We start from the raw sequence: 19977 nt of genomic DNA on the forward strand, positions 1-19977 counted from the left end.
AGACAGATGCGCCTGGCTGGTGTGGCTCAGTGGTTGAGTGTCAACCTAGGAACCAAGAGGTCACCGGTTCGATGCCCGGGATGTGGGCTCGGTCCCCAGGGGAGGGGCGGGGGGGGCCCGGAGGCAGCCTATCGATGATGTTTCTCTCTCATCGATGTTTCTGTCTGTCTATCCCTTTCCCTTCAAAAAAAAAAAATCAATAAAAACATATTTTAAAAAAAGGTAGACAGATGCTGGCGTTCTGAGCTGGGAGGGTTGGAACAAAGCTCTGAGAAAGAGAAGATGGGAGTGGTGTGTGTGTGTGTGTGTGTGTGTGTGTGTGTGTGAGTTTGCACCCGCAGGGGGCAGGGGGTGTGCGGGGAAACGACAGCTCTGGCTGGATTAAGATTGGTCATGGGACTTTGGCCGAGCTGCTTCTCCCTTCAGCTCCTCTGCCCACACTGCCCTCCCCAGAGTTGTCCCCGTTGCCCAGTGCCAGGACCCGGGGACTGACAGTCTTCCCCGGAGTAAAGTCCGACTGGCTGGCTCCCTCCCTGGCCCCAGTTGCCCCTTCCCACTGCTCCTCCCTTCCATCGAGGCCCCATAGAGAAGGGCTGGCACCCTCGCCCACGCAGCTCTGGGTGCCAGATGAGACACTGGAGCCGGGCGATTACCGGAGCTCTTTTTAACCAGCCGGGCTCATGTGACTGGCGGGGGTCCAGGCAGACACACGCGCCCAGCCCTCCAGGCGGGGCACACAGCGCTATTTATTTCCTGCCCGGTTCTCCGTGGGCAGAGCTGGCGGGGTGGGGCTTCCTCATTGTATTTAAGCCTCAGCTGGCGCCACTGAATTGCCCCAGCCCCAGCCTTTGCCCCTTTCCCAACCCTGGAGGTAAAAATAACTGCCCCCGCCTTCTCCTGCATCGGGGGGGGGGGGGGGGGGGGGGGGGGGGTGTTGAATGGGGCACTTTTTTGGGTAGCAGAGGAGAATCTGGCTACAGACCTTGGCTCTGCTACCCACCCTGCTACCCACCGAAGGGACGAGGGTGTTTGTTGTCTCCGGTTTGGGCCTCAGTCTCCCTCTTGCTAAGGGGTGGTCAGGGGCAAACGGTCATGCCCGTGAAGGACAGGGGCAATCGCCACAAATAGCCTTTGCGGCCCTCCATCCCCTGCCTTCACCTTGGTTTCTGCGGACCCCTAGGCCGTGGTCGGCAAACTGCGGCTCGCGAGCCACGTGCGGCTTTTTGGCCCCTTGAGTGTGGCTCTTCCACAAAATACCAGGAACGTCGTGGCCCATGCGCAGAAGTGGGTTTTCGGCCTGGGCGAGTCTATTTTGAAGAAGTGCTGTGGATATTTGGCTCTGTTGACTAATGAGTTTGCTGACCACTGCGCCTAGGGCATGTAGTCCATGCTCTGCGCCCCCCCGCCCCCGGGGTCCCCCCACGCATATGCCATTGTATTTCCATTCTTTACCCACTACATTCATATTGGGATTGCTGGGCACAGGAGATGCGGGCACTTAACCTACAGAAGGAAGAGAAGGCCCGCAGAGCAGGGCGGGCCCAGCCGCCCCCTGGGGGAGCCTGCAGAACTCGCAGTTGGGGGTGAGGGGGGGAGGCTCTGGCAGTGGTTCCCAGCCCTGCCCCAATGCTAAACACCCTGTGGTCTCCTCCTCCAGCCCTCTTCTACCCCCACCCCCACCCCACCCACCCCACCCCACCCCCGGCTTTCCCAGCTTCCCAGCTGAAGCTGCACCTTTCTCCTGGGGGAACAAACAGAGAGCCCAGGGATTACTCTCTCTTTGAACTGCAGCTGCCTGGGGCCAGGTGGGGCTGGAGGGGCAGAAGGGATGGAGCGTGTGACACAGCAGTTAGGAAGCAGTTGTTCCTGCAGGAAGCCCGACCGCGGAAGCGCTGGGCCCTGTTCTTTCAGCAGAATTGGGGGAAGCACCTGTGTGGTCCATCCGTCCCCCAGCCCCTTGGCTCCCCTCTGAGGCCCCCTGGCCCCCTCTGCCCGGCCTAAATGTCTCTCTGGCCTTTTGAAGTAGGTCGTGACTTTGGGTTCCAAAGGAGAGGAAGGGCTCTTGAATGGAGAGGGGGCTGGACCCAGGACAAGGTGGGGCAGCTGCTCAGAACTGTAGGGAAAGATCTGGGGGGTGAAGCTCCCGGGTCCATCCCGTGTAATCACCTGCGTTTTGGGCTCCGACCGGGTTTGATGATGGGACAGAAATAAACGATGTTGATTTAGCAACCAGAGAAAACAGCAAGCCAAGCCAGCTATTGTAGAGGGGAGAAAGGGAGAGAGCAGAGGCAGGGGAGCCGGTGCCCGCTGGCCTCCTCCCGGAGGTCGCTCCGCCTGGGTGGCTTATGTGGGTAGATTGATGTTTGAGGAGGGACCGCAGAAGTCAATGCCCTGACCTGAAATCAAGTCAGAGAAACTCCAGAGGGTCCCCAGCTCATCTTCCAGGTCCGACTGAGGGCAGCGAGAGCAAGGATCATAGTCATATTTATTTTTGTTTTGTTTTTTTACTTTAGGAACACTCTTTTTCTTTTTTTTAATTGTCTAAAGTTTCATAGTCATTGTTCTACAGCACAGCACATCTCCCATCTCTGCCCTCTTTTCTCCTCCTCCTTCAGCTCAGAACACAAGCCTCAGAGACCCAGCACACTCTCTTCTGAAAGGATCTCCCCTTCTCACCCCACTCACTTGCAGGTTGAGACACATTTTAAAACCAAGGCTGAGTGCAGACGGCTTGGCGTTTCCTCTAGAGTCTAGAGTAGACCCACCGCCTGCCTTCTGTCAATTTCTGGGCATATGGCCTGAATGCTGTCGCTGCCACCCATCCCTGGCAAACGCCACCAGAGTGCTTTTCACACCACAATTGCTCAATAAGTCACTGTTGAAAGAATAAATGCAACCCAGGAAGGCCTGCATGGACATGCCCCAGGAGGGCAGAGGTGAGCACGCGGGCCAGCGCTCCACCCTGGGAACAATCGAGAATTCTCCGCAGCGGTTCAGGCTGGACATCCTGGTCTGCTCCTTCGTCAGGAGCTGGTCAGCAGCCAGACGCAAACCCGGCAGCCTCTGCAAACAAGGCCACCCTGTGCCCAGTTTCATGCAACAGAAAGGCCGCAGTCCCATCTCAGCACCGGCTCAGTCTAGCTGCAGTCACTTCAGGTTTCTGCCTCTGGACAGAAATTCCTTCCTGGAGATGGACAAGCGATGGACGGCACACCTCTAGCCCTCATCGCCATTTCACTGCCTTTCCTAAGTTCTGGGAGTGTTTGCCCCACATGCATAAAAAACCATGGGTGTGCCTGGCTGGCTTGGCTCAGTGGATAGAGCGTCAGCCTGCAGACTGAAGGGTCCCATGTTCAATTCCGGTCAAGGGCACATGTCCGGGTTGTGGGCTCCATCCCCAGTGGGGGCGTGCAGGAGGCAGTCAATCAATGATTCTCTCTCATCATTGATGTTTCTATCTCTCTCTCTCCCTCCCTTCCTTTCTGAAATCAATTTTAAAAAGAAATATATATATATATATATTTTAAAAAGTCACGGGTGTGTCCTGGCTCGGGGCGCACTAGATCATGGGGAAATGTAAACAGCTTTGTTGAAGGCTGGTGCTCTTGTATGTTCCCCTAGTCCACAGCTTCTCTAGCAGCTGGTCTTGAACATGCAGCTGCTTCATGAACACCGGGAGGCCCTTCTCTAGCTTTAGGCCAGGCCGCCATCGGCAGCCACAGGCCATGGAAAGCCTGTTCGGGACAGAAAGCAGTCCTTGGGTCAGCGCCCACTTAGCTCCAGTGGCCAGGACCCTGAGGACCCCGGGCCAGATCCGACGCTGGCAGGAGGGAAGTTGCCCAAGGGGCCCTGAAAATATGTTTCCCTTTCCTTCTTTTGCTTGGTTCCCTCTGGTTTTAAATTATCCCCCGGACCAAGGCCTGGGCCTAAGAAACACAGCACAACTTCCCAAATGAGCTGAGTGCCAGGCTGCAACCTGGAGCCAAGCTTGGGCCCCACTCAGCACATGGAAACGTGGGCACAGCCGATGGGAGCTGACAGTCAGGTTCCCGGGAGGAGGGCCACCCCTGAGCACCTCCCTCCCCACCTCGTGTTTCCCAGCTCCCTTCTTCACACCAGTGTGGGGCTTAAACCGAAGCCCTGGGAACTGAGAGGGTGTTCCAGACGGAGTCTCTGTGAGGCTGTTTCTCAGCCTGCTCCTTCTTCCGCCCCAGGGTTTGCTTTGTCAAGCCTTTTCTTCCTCTATTGCTGCCCGTGGTTGAGAGGCTGTACCGGCGGCAGCACAGCGGAGCCCATGCTCCCTGTGGGTGGCACCCCCCCGCCCCGCCCCGCCACCCCCTTCCCCCCACACTCACACACTGAGGACACTGCAGGCACACACGCAGGGTTGGGCTGAGGAAAGTTCCCAGCTCTGGTTTGGAAACAAGCATGAGAGGCTGAAAAAATGCTCAGAGCATGTCATCCTTACTTTTTAAAAAACAAACACCCCAAAATAAAACAACAACACTGAGTCATCCACATCAACATGTGCTTTCCAGGGGAAGCGTGTCAGCAGGTTCACACGAACGGAGAGAGAATCCCACGGCACCAACGTGACCCCCCTCATGCTTCGAGGCTGACATCCTGAGCTGAAATAGCCACGGGGCACCAGCTGGCCCGCTTTGGGGCAGGCGCTTTCCTTTTAGTTATTTGTGGTGGCGGAAGGTGAGACTTTCTAGTCCACAGGCAGGCAGTTCTCCTGTTATAGGGACATCAAGAGAGTCGAGGCTCCATGGGTGCCTGGTGAGCTATATTAAGAATCAGATCCTCTCCTTCAAAGTCTAGACAGTGTATTTGTAGCTCTGGCTTATCTCAGGGGTTATGGATTCAGGGACCGGAGAGCTTTCAGCCCTTACATGGATGGGTTCACCGTGACTCCGGAAAAACGTCCCCCTGAAATTAGCAGGCGTTACTTTGACAGACGCTGGGAGAGGATTAGCCCTAATTTGGTTGAAGGCCAGGTTTGGAAGGAAATTCTCTTAAAAATCTTGGGCTTTCGGAAGTACAGGTTGAAGATGAAAGTAGTACATGTTGGAAAGAGGATATTAAAAATGTTATTTAAAACGAGAGGCTGCCCTGGCTGGGTGGCTTGGTTGGCTGGAGCAGCGTCCCCTACACCAAAATGTTGTGGGTTCGACTCTCCGGTCGGGGCACATACCTGGTGCCCTGGTGAGTTATATGCCTGGTCGGGGTGCCTAGGGGAGGCAACTGATCAGTGTCTCTCTCTCACATCGATGTTTATCTCTCTCCCTTCCTATTTCTCTAAAATCAATAAAAACACATTGTTGGGTGAGGATTAAAAATATACAAAATTGAAATTTTAAAAACTGGGGGGCTGATCCCTGGCACAGGACAGTCCTTCCTTGATCTGCCACTCCCTGTCCATCGGACGGGTGTCTGCAGCTGCTCTGTGGAGAGTAAGTTCTAGCACGCGAGAGGGGCCCCTCTGGCCAGCCTGAATCGACGCGGAAAACATGTCTGGCAAGTCCACCTGGTTTGAAGGACAAGCGCTTATCCGCAGTTCGCAGGGGAGACCAGACATCCCGGCACAGTCTGGAACAATCATTGTCACCTTTCCAACTTCCGTGCTGATGACATCAAGTGACAGATGCCAGAGAAATAATTAAAAATACATGAGAGTTTTCCATGATTCACTAAAGTGGCAGGAGCGTTCTGTTCGTCAGAAAAGCTCAGCACCGTTTATTAGCTGCTACCTGAAGTTTAGCATCTGACTTCATTATGCCTCGTCCGGAATTCAGCAAAAGAAGAAAGTGTTTCAACACGACCGGCTGCTCCAGATCCCAACTGCTTCGCAGTTGAAATTTGTATTTAGTCTTTTGTTCTGTTTTATTTTTATGATCATACAATAAGCCCCATTCTTTATAGATTAAATGTTATGAACAGTAAAATATGATGACATTGGCCAGCTCACCTGTCTGTCCCAAACCCCCTTAAAATCCCCCTACTCTGTCGTTTCCTGTGGGAAGAGCATCCGGCTGGTCTCTCGCCTCCTTCACGGAGACCCTCCGGGACAGCAGCAGACCTTTGTGTCAGTGAGGTTCCAGTTGTATTTTTCTTTTCCTTATTATCAAGGTGTCAAATACTGGACCAGAAGAAGGTGGTCTCATAGCACCTTCATCCAATTATCTTTTCTCCAAAAGAGATCGGAGAGTAACTGTGTAGGTCACTTTAAAAGAAGACAAGAGGTGAGCATACTCCTGGTGCATGGGAGGCAGAACCCCCACCACCTGCCCATGACCAGAAGCACCACAACCGGTTCACTCAGAGCAGCCATTTTCAACCTTTTTCATCTCACGGCACATATATCACCAAAATTCTGTGGCGCATCAAAACATGGTTTTTTTTGCCGATTTGACAAAAAAAAAAGGTATAATTTTGATTCATTCACACCAGACAACTATTGTTGGGTTGGCTCTTGTCATTTTTTAACTTGACAGTCTAAGGGGAAAGAAGTCAGTGCCCCTGACTAAATAGTCAGGTATCGCATGTTCTCAGAATCCTTGGGGCACACCAGTGTGCCTGCCACGGCACACGGGTTGGGAATCGCTGACTTGGAGCATCATGAAGTCATGGGCCTGCCTATCTGAAGTTTACATTCTTTTTTAAAAAATATATTTTTATTGATTTCAGAGAGAAAGGGAGAGGGAGAGAGAGATAGGAACATCAATGAGGAGAGAGAATCATTGATTGGCTGCCTCCTGCACACCCCCTAGTGGGGATCAAGCCTGCAACCTGGGCATGTGCCCTTGACTGGAATCGAACCTGGGACCCTTCAGTCTGCAGGCCGACGCTCTATCCACTGAGCCAAACCGGCTAGGGCTGAAGCTTACATTCTAATAGAAGGAGGAATCGTGATTGCACACGACAAACAAACAGCTCAGTCACTGGGAGGGCAGAAGGTAGGACAGAGACAATAAGATGAGCAGGTATTAGGGACATCAGCCAGGAAATTCCCCACGTTAAGAGGCAAAAATAGTTTGGGGAATGAAGTAAAACAAAAATTTCTATCCACATCTGTGTCAGTGGGACTTTGGAAACTCAGTTGATTTTTGTCCATTTCAAAATGAGTAAAAGAAGTCAGTTTATTGAAATGACCTGAAGAACAAAAATGGCTAAAGAACCCAGTAACTGTATGACACAGTTTGAACCTCTGCCTAACTCTTGGTCTGATTCGGTCACTCACTGACTGCTATGGCTGGGAAGAGATCCAAGCAAAAATTTAAGCGGCTGAGAAAAGGGGGCACAGGGTGACAGCCTCCAAAAACCACAACTTGTCCCCCAACGTGAAACCCACTCACAAACCTCCCCAAATCCATCTCCACCACCACCGCCACGCGTGAAAGCAGCCCTCTCTCCCCAAACTCGAACCAGCCCGCAGAGGCCTGCCAACTGGGATGACTCTGCCCTGCGTCACTCCCCGGCTTGCCAAATGTAGGCAAACACACCATTCGCCTTTGTATTTGACAACCTAAGGGAAAAGAGGTCAGTGCCCCCGACTGAAGAGTCAGATACTGCATGCTTTCAAAATGCTTGGGGCTTTCTAGAATTTGTCTAGTGTCACGGGTTGTCTCTATCCTGTCACTCGACCCAATTTCAATAACCTCACAGTCCATTCCACACACAGATCCAGACCACGTGCCAACCTCAGCCACAGGCTCGCTTCTCTCCCCCGTCGCACACAGTGCTGACTGACCAAGGAGACCGCTCACTAGAAACACCATCATGGGGATCGCGTGCCCTCCAGTGCCCCTCAGGTGTTTACGGCAGAGTTCTTTAAACAGGTTTCTTAAAAGAGCAAGTCTTCCACACCGATAACAACCGGCAAAACCACCTCCGCATATGCTCTGCCCAGATAACAGGGGGGTTTCACCCAGCTTCTCCTTACGTTGGAGAGCTCAGCAGGAGTTAGAGCAGCGGTTCTCAACCTGTGGGTCGTGACCCCTTTAGTGGTTGAGCGACTCTTTCACAGGGGTCGCCTAAGACCATCCTGCATATCAGATATTTACATGACGATTCATAACAGTAGCAACATTACAGTTATGAAGTAGCAACGAAAATAATTTTATGGTTGGGTCACAACATGAGGAACTGTATTTAAAGGGCCAGAAGGTTGAGAACCACTGAGTTAGAGGGACCGAGGGGAGGTCTATAAGCCAGGAGCAAAGGAAGTTGTGAAGGTTGTAAGTCCAGTTGCAGTCACCAGAAGTACCAGGACATCCCTCTTTTAGAGGCTGAGCCTCAGTCTGAACTCTTCCCTGCCATGGGGCTGAGGCCCCGCTCTGGTCATTTGCTCATTGTTTTCATAGCCTGTGCTGTGGTTTTAATATGCCATCCTTCCTTCCTTCCTTCTTTCCTTCCTTCCTTCCCTCCTCTTTCTTTCTCTTTCTCTCTCTCTTTCTTTCTTTCCATATATATTTGATTGATTCTTAGGGAGAAACATCGATTTGTTGTTCCACTTACTATGCATTCCTTGGTTGCTTCTTGCATGTGCCCTGACCAGGAAATGAACCTGAAACCTTGGTGTATCAGGACAATGTTCTAACCAACGGAGCTGCCTGGCCAGGGTGACATTTTTCTCCTTTTTGTACTGCGTTGTCCAACAAAAGGAGCCTCCTGCTCTTAGGGAGTTTGCAGACTGAATCCTAGAATAAAAAAGGAACTGCCTCCTCCTGAGAGCGAAGCTGTAGGAAGCAGCGGTGTCCTCCAAGGCACACACTTGTTTCAGAAGAAGTGGAAGCGGAGGAAGGGCGGGGAGGAAAGTAGCAGTGTTACCAGGTTACTGACTCTCTCCACCCTTCTTAGTAAGACATTTCATTAGCAATCAGCTCATTACTAGTCCTCACTGTTCAAATCTTAGGGAAAAGGAAGGATGTTGAAGAGAAAGAAAATGGGTTATGACATTCCTGATTTTCTTCTTATAACCGAAGTTCATTCAGAATCTAGTCTGCGGTTTAAATGAAAAGTGGAACGATTGTGGCACGTAGCTGGGAAAAGAGGAAGGAAAACAATGAAGCCAAAGTTAGGTTTACCCAAAAGGGATCACTTTTGTAAGGGAGAGTCCGTGCAAATGCAGCAAGGAGGCTGGTCCTGGGGCTCTAAGAATGAGGGAACTGCAGATTGCACGCCGACTCCACCTTAGCATTGGGGTCACTTGGGGCAAAGCAGCTGCATCATCTTCCTTAGAGACCAGGGGGAGGAGGCATCGGACTCGCTCTAACACCAGTACTCGGTAAAGGGTAAGCTGTCTGCAAAATGCTTCGAGTGCCAGGAAACAAATCAGAGGCAAAAAGAAGAAAAAAAGTAAGTAATAATAACATACAAAATAAAGCTCTGGTCGGTACGGCTGTCGTTAGAGCAGTGGTCGGCAAACTCATTAGTCAACAGAGCCAAATATCAACAGTACAACGACTGAAATTTCTTTTAAGAGCCAATTTTTTAAACTTAAACTATATAGGTAGGTACATTGTTATTAACTTAATTACGGTACTCCTAAGTCTTAGGAAGAGCCACACTCAAGGGACCAAAGAGCCGCATGTGGCTCTCGAGCCGCAGTTTGCCGACCACGGGGTTAGAGCATCAGACCATGAACCGAAAAGATGCGGGTTCAATCCCATCAAGGACATGTACCTGAGTTGCAGGTTCGATTCCCAGCCCCCACAGGGGCGTGTGAAGGAGGCAACTACTCAATGTGTCTCTCGAAAATCGATGTTTTTTTTTCTCTCTCTCTGTCTTTCCGCCCCTCTCCCACTCTCTCTAAAAAAAAAAAAAAAAATAATCAATGGAAAAAATATCCTCCAGGGAGGATAAATAAATAAGCTGCACATCACAAAATTGAAATGAGTCATTGAGAAGCAGAAACACCAGTTCCCCAGGTAACCAACAGCTACCGGGAGCTTCCTTGACCCTGTACTCTGCTGTGAGCCTTCACCTAGAATGGCCCCAGAAGGGCCTGCTGGGGCAAGAGGTCTAGCTTTGGCTCCATCCATAACTGCGGCCATGTCCCAGATTACCCTTCCGGAACAGATGCGGAGGGAGACTAAAAGAGGAATGGTCAGAATAGACTTTTTGGGATACCTTCTATCTAGAGAGAAGAGATTTAAACCAATACCACACACAGGTTGATGTACATCTGACAATAATAACAGAGACGCATTGACCTATAAAAAGTCATTTAATGTATATTCCAGGATGGCCAATACAAGCTGGTTAGGTAATTAGCCCTTGAAGAGTTCTTTTTAGTTATATAAAAATGCTTTGCCTTGTTAAAAAAAAAGAAATCTAGTCTAAGAAAAACATATCCACCAATGGCTTGTATTTTTTTCCCATTTTTTTTTAGGTTTGCAAGATAGTTAAAAATACATACATGTGCATCTCTGAGCATCTCACTGTCCATTAGCTAATCAGTTTTGGCAACACACTGCACAGAGGTATACCACCATTGGTTTCTGACATCAAGTTAGCTTTAAGCTTATTGGCTATGCCAACCACTGGAGGCAGCTTGGAACCCAGGCCCTGGAAAGCATTTGCAGAATTTACTACCCGTTTCCCTGACACCTTCTCCATGGTGAGAGGTTTGGGTACAGACTTGCTAATCCAAGGGTGTCTTAACGCTTGAGCGGGGGTCAGGCGGGCAGTGGGGTCCCACTGAAGACACCTTTTCAAAAACTCTATAAACAAGTAGTCATCACACCCTTTCAGTACTGTCACCCAGTCTTTGCTGCCTGGGGGACCCCGCTTTTTACCCCTGCGTGAGCGACCCCCCCCAAGCACCACCCTCCCATCTGCCTGCGTCGTCACAGAGCAGTAGCGAGGGAGGCCCTTGGAGTTGATAAAGTACTTGGCCCGTTTGGACTGCTCCAGAAGTTTGGGGGGCGGCATCCCTAGCAGCTCCATCATACAGGCCAGCTGGTCCCCTTCGTCCTCCCCGGGGAAGAGGGGCTGTCCTGTGAGAAGTTCTGCAAGGATGCAGCCAAAGCTCCACATGTCGATAGGCGTGCTGTAGCGGCCTCCTAGGATGACCTCTGGGGCTCTATAGAAGCGGGACTGGATGTACGTGTAGAGCTTCTGGTACTCGAAGCAGCTGGACCCGAAGTCGATGACCTTGGTCGCGCTGCGCCCATGGTGTTTCAGGAGAATGTTTTCGGGCTTCAGGTCACAGTGAATGATCTTATTTTTGTGGAGCGCATCCAAGGATTGCAAAATGGATTGGGCAAACTTTCGCACTAGCTGGACGCTGAAGCCCTGGAACTTGTTTTTTTTAATGAGCTCATACAGGTCTATGCTCAGCAATTCGAAGGCCATGCACACGTGGTTCCGGAACGTGAAGCTCTCCAGCATGTGGATAACATTCATGCTGCCGGTTTTATCCTGCTTCCTAAGATGCTCCAGAATCCGGATCTCCTCGGCGGCTTGCCGATGGAAACGCTTTTCATTGCGCACCATCTTCAGGGCCACGTACTGTCGGAGTTTGTGATCATAGACCCGGGCTACCTGTCCAAAACTCCCCTTGCCAATAATTTTCAGCACCTCGTATCGATACGCGAGGTGGTCTCGAGGTACATGAATATAGGCCCCTTCTGCATCATCGTACCCCCCGTTATTGGGACCACCAAGGACTCCGTGTCTTTTTTTGGCATTTGGACCCACAAAGTAAATTTCTGGATAATTGAGGATTTCCACCTTCTCGTAACCGGTGAGCAGGTGCTTGTATTGCTTCAGTGCCTGCTCCGGGGTCAGGGGCACCCCTCGGGAAGCTTTGGGTGAACTGCCGGATTTGACCGTATTCAGGCTGTCTGAACTTTTCCCCTGAGAAACAGGAGAGCACTTTTCCGAGTCGTGAATGCCATCCGACTGGAAAGTGTCAGATCTTCGGTTGCCAAATTCTTGAAACAGCTCTTCTACCTTCATTTCACCTCCATTCAGAAAGCGCTGGGTATTCTCTCTTGTTAACTGCTCAGTGGTGATCTACGGAGAAGGAAAAATGAATATAATGTGAGAGTCACACAGGAGCAAGGAAGGATGAAAGAATCCTCCCTGACACAACAGAACATATCCGGTCGTTTAAGTAAAATGACCCAGAAGTGAGGTAAGGACAGCAGGAGTCTCTGGAAACTGTTAGGTTAATCTTCAGACTCCCTGGGGATTCTAGCCACCCCTAGCGCCTCTATGTGCCTTGCTCTGCTCAGGACAGGTCTTCTTACCATACCCTAAGCATTCTAGTTCCTTCTAATAGGCATGTCTTTCTACTGAGAGTCCTTTCACCCTAATCACTCAAATCCTACAGTCTTTCAAGCCCAATTCAAGTCCTCTCTCTCCCACTTAGAACTACTCCAAGCCCATACTAAATAACTTTACAGCTTTCCCAGTCTGTACCACAAAATCTGGCACTTGATTTTATATATATAAATATATATATACACACACACAACTGTCTTATATTTTTTACTAATGGTTTCAAGTACCTTCCCAAATGTTAAAGGCATATAAGCAGGATCAAAACAATGTACATGCAAGTGTTCTATAAATAACAACGTATTGTTAAAGAATAGAGGCAGGATTTGAACCCAGGTCTTCTGACTATCTGCAGTACCCTTCCCATTAACATAACTTGGCACCAGGTTCTCCTACTGCCTGTTCTACTGTTCCCCAGTAGGGCTGAATGCTGACCATGGTCTGGAACCAGCCAAGGCCTCCTCATCTACTCTTAGGTCCCTAAGTAAGTTATTGCAGCCTTCTAGCTCAGCTCATTGAATCACAGAAGTTCTAAGCCAAAGAGAACTCTTGAGACCATCCAGGCCAATTCTTTATGCACCTGAGTATGAGTGAGAAACCAACGCCCCAGTGCTTCTTGTCACACTCTCCTGAAGAGATACAGGGTCTCTCTCGCTCATATACACATACACCTACTCTTCCTCAGCATGAGCCTCGGCGATGAAGACATATTACTACTCTTTTCACGTGATTTTGCTTACCCTTTGCCTTCAAAAAACAGTAACCCACAAAAGAAAGCTCTACTTACTCCTCTGAAATGAGACAAGATTCTTTGAAATTAGATGGAAGAAAAGAAAAGCAAAAAATCCAAACACTAAAAAACAAAATAAAAAAAATATGAAAAATGTAAAAAGGTGCTAGAAGAAGAAAAAAAAATGTTAACTCTGTCGTTAAAAAAATGATGGGACAGTTCAAAGGACATCTGTTTTTCTTAATCAACCCTGAAGAGCTATACTCCTGATTGTTTGATAATTTCTGACAGCCTCTATGATCAAGGATAGGTAATTCCAGGGGAGCTCTTAACTATAGTCACAATCCCTAAAAAATACGATAAAATTTAAAGGTAATGACATAAAATGGCCAAGCCTTTAAAAAACAGAACTTTAATATAAACTAAACAAGCAACACCTGGCCTATTACCTTGAATAAATAAAATATTAAAGATGAAAATATAAATAACAAAAAAAGGATGAAAGTATTCAAGTGTTGACATACTCTTTTAAAGACAGCTCCCAATCTAAGTTATAAAAGCAAAATATTCGTTCTTGCCTCCTCCTTTTAGGTCTTTTAATCAACTGAAACATTCACAGAGTACTACAGTTAAGAAATGAGGTGTTACACAATCGTCCACAAAAGCAGCCTGAAAAACTACAGTCACACTTTGGCATTTAGTTTTGAAGTAAGGAGGCGAGATATGGACCAGGAAAAAATCTCCCTTATACCTAAGTAGATAACTATCACTGGTCAAAAAACTAAAATAGAGCCCTAACTGGTTTGGCTCAGTGGATAGAGCGTCAGCCTTCGGACTCAAGGGTCCCAGGTTCGATTCTGGTCAAGGGCATGTACCTTGATTGTGGGCACATCCCCAGTAGGGAGTGTGCAGGAGCCAGCTAATTGATGTTTCTAACTCTCTATCCCTCTCCCTTCCTCTCTGTAAAAAATCAATAAAATATATTTTTTTAAAAAAAACAAACAACTAAAATAGGCCTTCAGACAGAACCTAAATACCTTGCTAAGATAGAAAATATAGTGCAAGGTTTTCTCTCATCAGTAATTAAGTCAAATAACTATTCCTGTTTTTAAGGATGAAAAATAGAAGAGGGTCCTATCTCTCCATCCAACATTCAGATGAACATTTATTGTTCACTATTACAAATGCTACGAAAAAACACGTGTTCTCAAGGAATGACAATCTGTTAGGAGAGACTTCCGTTGAACTAGGGAATTATACATGTTTGGCTTTAGGTAGATTTACATAACAAAATGAACATTGGCGTACATCTCAGCCAGTTTTCTTTAAAATTTTTACTCTCTAACTGAAATGCATCTGAATATTGACCGCTAGTCCTGGGGACCCATTCTGAAGCAATGTGAAGTCAGAAGGCTTGGGTTGGGGTCCCGTCTATACTGCTTCATAGCTGTAAGTCCGCGGGCAGGTTGCTTAACCTTTAGCCCAGTTTCTTAGCCTCAGTTTATCTGTAGAATGTGGACAGTAATGCCTGATGTTGTGTGAAATCAAATGATGATGATGATCATTTACGTGAAAGGCTCTCACAAACTAGAAAACATTTAAAAATACTGGTAACAATAATGCTCAATAGATAAGACTTAAACCCCTAAACACTCTCCCTTCCCCCTTTCAGTTTATCTCTTCTCTCTGGGGGGCCTGCTTCCGTATTTCCAGTCTCCCTCCACTAGATGTCTGCACTAACATGCCTCCTGCTCCATCAAACCCCCAAAACAGGCCTTCCCTTAGGATGCACAGAATCACCTCACCCACTGTCTCCCCCACATAAAACTTGCTTTCAACTTGCTATACAATTTAATGTGTTACCTCTCCAGAGATATTTGAACTTTAACGGAAGATCAATGCCTTAACTCAAAGGAATGCCTCTCTAGGAACTGCAGCCATCAATGACCAGCTGGTAGGAAAGGGATTTGTGGTCCAGGGCCCATCCCTGGGCATCTCACCTACTCTGCCTACATGTAAGGCTGCGCTGGCTCTGGAGGTCTTCGTCTCTGTGATAAAGAGAGGGTCTCAGGTTCAGAACATGAATAAGAACAGATATAAAACAGAAATTTAATTTCCATAGAATTATTACAATAAGATTTAAAAAGATCATTTTGATTTCCTGACTCGTGGCTTTCCCTAATAGTGAGCCTAAATCTCTCCCCCCTCAAAATTAAGCCTTGTTTTGCTCTCTGCTTCTCTACATAGAAGTATCCAAATTTCATGTAAATGCTCGCAAATACCTACAAGGGGCTGCCCTGCCCCCCAACCAGTTTTTTCTATGACATTAGAATGTCATCCCCATGACATTCTCTACCTCCCACAGCTATGTCAGGTTCCCTTACCATCCTATTCATAATCTCAATACAGGCTGCACTTTATGTCTCTCTTCAAGTGTAGCTCCCAGAACAGAACATGATGCCTCAGGTGTAGTTCCCTATGGATTACCAAGGTTCCAATCTCCAGTGAATCTGAAGAATTCCAGGAAGGAATTTTTCCATACAGGGAGGGGTTTTCTCCTTAGCTTGCTTTCTTTTCCTGTAAATATCTCAAATAAGGGCCTGAATCAATTATGTATCAAGTCTGCTGTGCTATAAATAAAATCTCCCTTCCATTGTTCTAGGAGACTCTTAGAGTTTTCACACGTGTTACAGTATAACAGTTTTAAACCATTGTATATCCCCGGTCTTGGGTTTATAATCACAATAAACAAGTAATGTGCATGATCACCTATATCGAATATCTTAACTATGTAATTATACCCAGAGAAACAGATAATGCCAGATGAATTATGTTTTATTTAAGAATGCTTCATATATACTATTAATGGGGAGGTCTCCTGACATTTCAAATCTTAAAGATCTTGTTAAGAAATTCAGAAAAAATTGCCGAAACTGGTTTGGCTCAGTGGATAGAGTGTCGGCCTGCGGACTGAGGAGTCCCGAGTTCGATTCCGGTCAAGGGCATGTACCTGGGTTGCGGGCACATCCCCAGTGGGGGATGTGCAGGAGGCAGCTGATGGATGTTTCTCTCTCATCGATGTTTCTGACTCTCTCTCTCCCTTCCTCTCTGTAAAAAATCAATAAAATATATTTTAAAAAAAAAGAAATTCAGAAAAAAATTAGCCTTCTCACCCATATAGAAAACACTACCCTTCCTAAGTTCTTGACCTAAAATCTCTGCAACACAACCCTTAACCCAACAAAAGCCCATGAGCAGATAATGTGTAGTTTACAATGAGGATGCAAGTGCATCTTGGATAAATAAGGATGCTAAAAGACTTTGTGAAAATAGCAATAGGTTGTTGAGACAGATTCATGGCATCATGAACTATAAGTGTAACCGAGAAGTCAAAAAGCATTTTTCTGCAAAATTTGCAAAGACATTGGGTTATAATCTAAAATCTTGTGTTTCCCCAAAATTGATACTCTGAATACCATACAGTAAGAAGTTAATTTTGGTCCTGACACATACAATGTAACTGACCTACTGGAAGATAATTAGCATTAGCGGACCCTGAATTAAAGTTACAATGAACTTTAAGTCAAATGGTAATGTATCAGCCTCCTATAGAACAGTGCTAATTGGCAGCAAGTCATCGAGAAATCAGAGGGTTAACACAAGGAATATGTGGTTCTGGGCTTCTCAGAGTTTTTTACATATTAAAGAAATAAGCTTACAGAGAATGGAAAGGAACCTTACTTCACTCCAGAGAGAGTTTAAAAATAGGGTGACCAGCCTTCCAAATATATTTAGCCCATACTTTGTATTATTATTAGCTTTGAAAGTAGTGAAAAGGTTGATCAGCAAAAGCTGACAAAAATATTGGGAAGGACTAGGAAAAATACAAGTAATTTTTTTCATATAGAAACAATTTTAGGTCTTCAACACAGAAATATGAAGGAGAAATATTACAAATTAGTCTCTTCAATTATTCAATTTGTTCATTAGATGCAGCAAATTTTAAAGTCACAGGATAGCTTCTCCCTATCATGGAACTTGTCCAAACCCTGCTCTCCTTGCTACACTGAGGGAATATGAATTTTTTTATTATCTTAAGTAAAATAGTGTCCAAAGCTAAATTTCTGCAGTCTCCAAAATAATTAAATGCCTCAAAAAACCAAACTGTGCTGTTATGTTTTATTTATGAGCTATAAAATGGGTGTCTTCAAACTGATGGCTGCCAGAGGGGTAGAAAAGGGGAAGGAAATTTAGCACAAACTTCCAATTATAAAACAAGTCATGCGATGAAAGGGGAACATAGGCAATATCATAACTATGCATGGTGCCAGGTGGATACTGGACTTTTATCACTTTGTAAGTTATATAAATGTATATAAATAAACTATAATTAAAAATACATTTTAAAAAGAAAATGTGAAACTAAAAAAAATGGTTCTCTTTAGCATACTAATAAGCTAAAACTACATTTCTATAGCGTAGAGGAAAAACGTGTAGATCTTTGAATTCAGGGATATTTTCTATTCCTTGTTTTTGTTAAGTGGAGCCTTTGAATACAGCGTATATCATGTCATAACAAAATAAAAATTCTCTAGATAAAAGCAGCATATTATTTTCTTCCTAAGACCATGCATGTATCCCAGTGATTGAAAGGAATGGGTGAATAACAGAAGTTATTATTCCGAAGTCAAGAGAAAGCCAAAAGGAAACATAGTCGGGGTTGCCAGTGAGATGTAACTGTACCTTGGGCATTAAGTAGCACTTCCTCCTTTCCAAGACAATTAATTACCGCACAAAGAATGACTTCATTTACTTACATTTAGTCTTCTGGGTAGAGGTGGCTCAGAAGGATTGCAGAGAACGTTTGAACAGGGTGGGCATTTGGTTTCATCTATCATCATGAAGGTATCATAGACACCATCCCCCAATCTAGTTGAAAGGATTGCAGATAAGATCTGTTAGTAACTGAAGTACGCAAATTTTTATTTCCAAAACATCCTGTGTCTTAACTGCTTCGCATCTGCCACAAGAATAATGAATACACATAACTGTCTACATTGCACTGGGGTATTTGGCAGAGGAAGAAAGGAAACCTAAATTTTACAAGGAGAGCATTTCTAGGTTTGTATTTTGAAATTGTTAAAACAAGTCTTACTTTCTGAATGCTGTTAAAAAGAGGGGCTATCAAAAAGATTCTATGTCACTTACTACCTAATTACATTCTGAAGCCTAAAAACTAACCAGAACATAAAAAAATAAAATAAAAGACAAAAGTTACTGAATTTCCAAGACTTGGATTCTAATCTCAGCTCTACCACTGGCTGCACTGCATCCCTCCTGAGCCAGTTTTCCACATGCCATAATGGGAAGAATAATTCTAGTCTACAGCTTCCGGGTCTTACAGGCAAGAAATAAAAGGCCTTCTTAGGGCTTTTTTTTTTTTTTTTTTTTTAACGTACCTATGTAGCATCTACTTAACTTGTAGAAAAATACACCAAAAACTACAGCAAAAAAATCCTCTAAATCACAAAATGTACTAAATTTCACTTCTTTTTATCCACTCCATTTTCTGGTGGATGGTAGACGCTAAATGCTAAATGATTAAGGATCGTCTCTCTCTTCTTTAACACTGCGCCTACACCACGGTAAGGAAACACAAAAGATGAAAAGGGATTTATTTAATCCACAAGATGGCCCTGAATAATGTATTTCATCTGCCACCAAGAACATGGATTTCCCAGGTACACACCCCAGCATTTCATTTTTATATGCTATACAATGATGATGACCGGGATGCAGGGAAAAGGCTTTTTTAAAAAAATCTTTAAAATATGCTAGAATATTTCAGTTGCCTTTAAAAACTGTTTTGTAAAAATTCATTCTAGGGTTTTCTTAATTGATGTTGTAAGAATATACACAGTAAAAAAAATAAAACAGGAAACACTACAAATATTTTTGAAATGTTCTTTTTAAAACATGCTCGCCTTCTGACAGAAGCACTTGTATCTTTAGCGAAAACTGCTTCACCGACAAAAACCAAAAATTCTGGATGTGACTCCGTCTGCCAACAGAATGCATAAAACCAACAAAACGGGACAGACGTCCACGTTTAAAAAAGAAAAAAGATACAGAAGATCTGCAGATTTCTCATAAATCCCCAGAGGAAATTACCCAAAGGAAGTCTCCATGCAAATGAAGCGAGCAGAGGGCCCCTCTGCCCGCTTAGGTGTAAAATACCATGCAAGGTGGAGAATCTCTCAAAATAGGATCCCTGAAGTCCCGGCAGCAGAGCCCCTCACCTGCAGATCCAAAGTCAACCGCACCCCTCCCCTCAAAGCCCCAAGAGTTCAGCCCTCGGTGATGTGCTCTGAGCAACAGGGCTTCTCTGAAAGCGATTGCTCTCTGTCTCCCCCAGTTTGCTAAAAAGTCCCGGCTTCTCAGAGTTCCTTATCATATAGCCCCCGACCTAAGGCTTCAGAGAGAATCCCGAGGGTGGGAATTCCTCTTGCCCTAAATCCGCTCCAGCTCCCTCCCCGGCTCTCGGGGGGCTGGGGGGAGGGGAGCAGAAGAGGAAGAGGGTGGGCCGGCTCCTGGGGGTGGGTCAGATCCCTTCCTTCGTCCCTCCCGCTGGGGTCCAGGCCTTCCCCGCCCCCCGGCCTCGCCAGCCAGCGCCAGCCGCTCGATCGGGCGCCCCCAGCCCGTTACCCAGCGGCGCCGTTACCTCCGCTGCTGGGGCGGGAGTCCGGCTCCAGGCGGCCCAGCATCCTTCCGCCCGGGCCCGCGAGCCGAGCCTCCCATCGGCTAGCTCGGGACCCCCGGGGGGAGGGGCGGCGGTTGGAGGGCCCGACGGGCGGCGTCCACCTGCGCTGGGACAGCCGCCTCCCGGGCCACGATGCCTCCCCGGGGACTCTCGTGCAGACACTGCAGCTCCAAGCGCCTTGGCTCGCGACTGGCCG

At 46.9% G+C, this 19977-nt stretch overlaps 1 protein-coding gene across 2 annotated transcripts; it reads right to left on the bottom strand.

The window, feature by feature from the left end:
- Positions 1-10212: 10212 nt before the first annotated feature.
- Positions 10213-19971, bottom strand: DYRK3 (dual specificity tyrosine phosphorylation regulated kinase 3). Of its 2 annotated transcripts, none has more exons than XM_070396562.1 (3): positions 19743-19971; positions 17839-17950; positions 10213-12024 (listed from the first exon to the last, which is right to left on the bottom strand). In XM_070396562.1, exons 1-3 carry the CDS (start codon positions 19817-19819, stop codon positions 10453-10455), a joined length of 1761 nt encoding a protein of 586 aa, XP_070252663.1. In that variant the 5' UTR covers positions 19820-19971; the 3' UTR covers positions 10213-10452. The 2 variants fall into 2 exon arrangements, with proteins under 2 accessions (XP_070252663.1, XP_070252664.1); XM_070396563.1 differs by lacking the exon at positions 19743-19971 and adding an exon at positions 15022-15069 and having other exon boundaries at positions 17839-17921.
- Positions 19972-19977: the final 6 nt, after the last annotated feature.

This window comes from Myotis yumanensis, unplaced genomic scaffold, assembly GCF_028538775.1.
Source record: "Myotis yumanensis isolate MYYU_CA2020_CCGP unplaced genomic scaffold, mMyoYum1.0.hap1 SCAF_17, whole genome shotgun sequence".
Lineage (NCBI taxonomy): Eukaryota > Metazoa > Chordata > Mammalia > Chiroptera > Vespertilionidae > Myotis > Myotis yumanensis.

What these genes read in the sequence shown, in the direction of transcription:
- DYRK3 (XM_070396562.1), bottom strand. Translation starts at nt 19,819, where the DNA reads ATGGGAGGCTCGGCTCGCGGGCCCGGGCGGAAGGATGCTGGGCCGCCT. An exon ending in CTCCCGCCCCAGCAGCGGAG is followed by an intron (nt 17,951 to 19,742) that starts GTAACGGCGCCG and finishes CCTTTCAACTAG; the next exon opens with ATTGGGGGATGGTGTCTATG. An exon ending in CTCTACCCAGAAGACTAAAT is followed by an intron (nt 12,025 to 17,838) that starts GTAAGTAAATGA and finishes CCTTCTCCGTAG; the next exon opens with ATCACCACTGAGCAGTTAAC.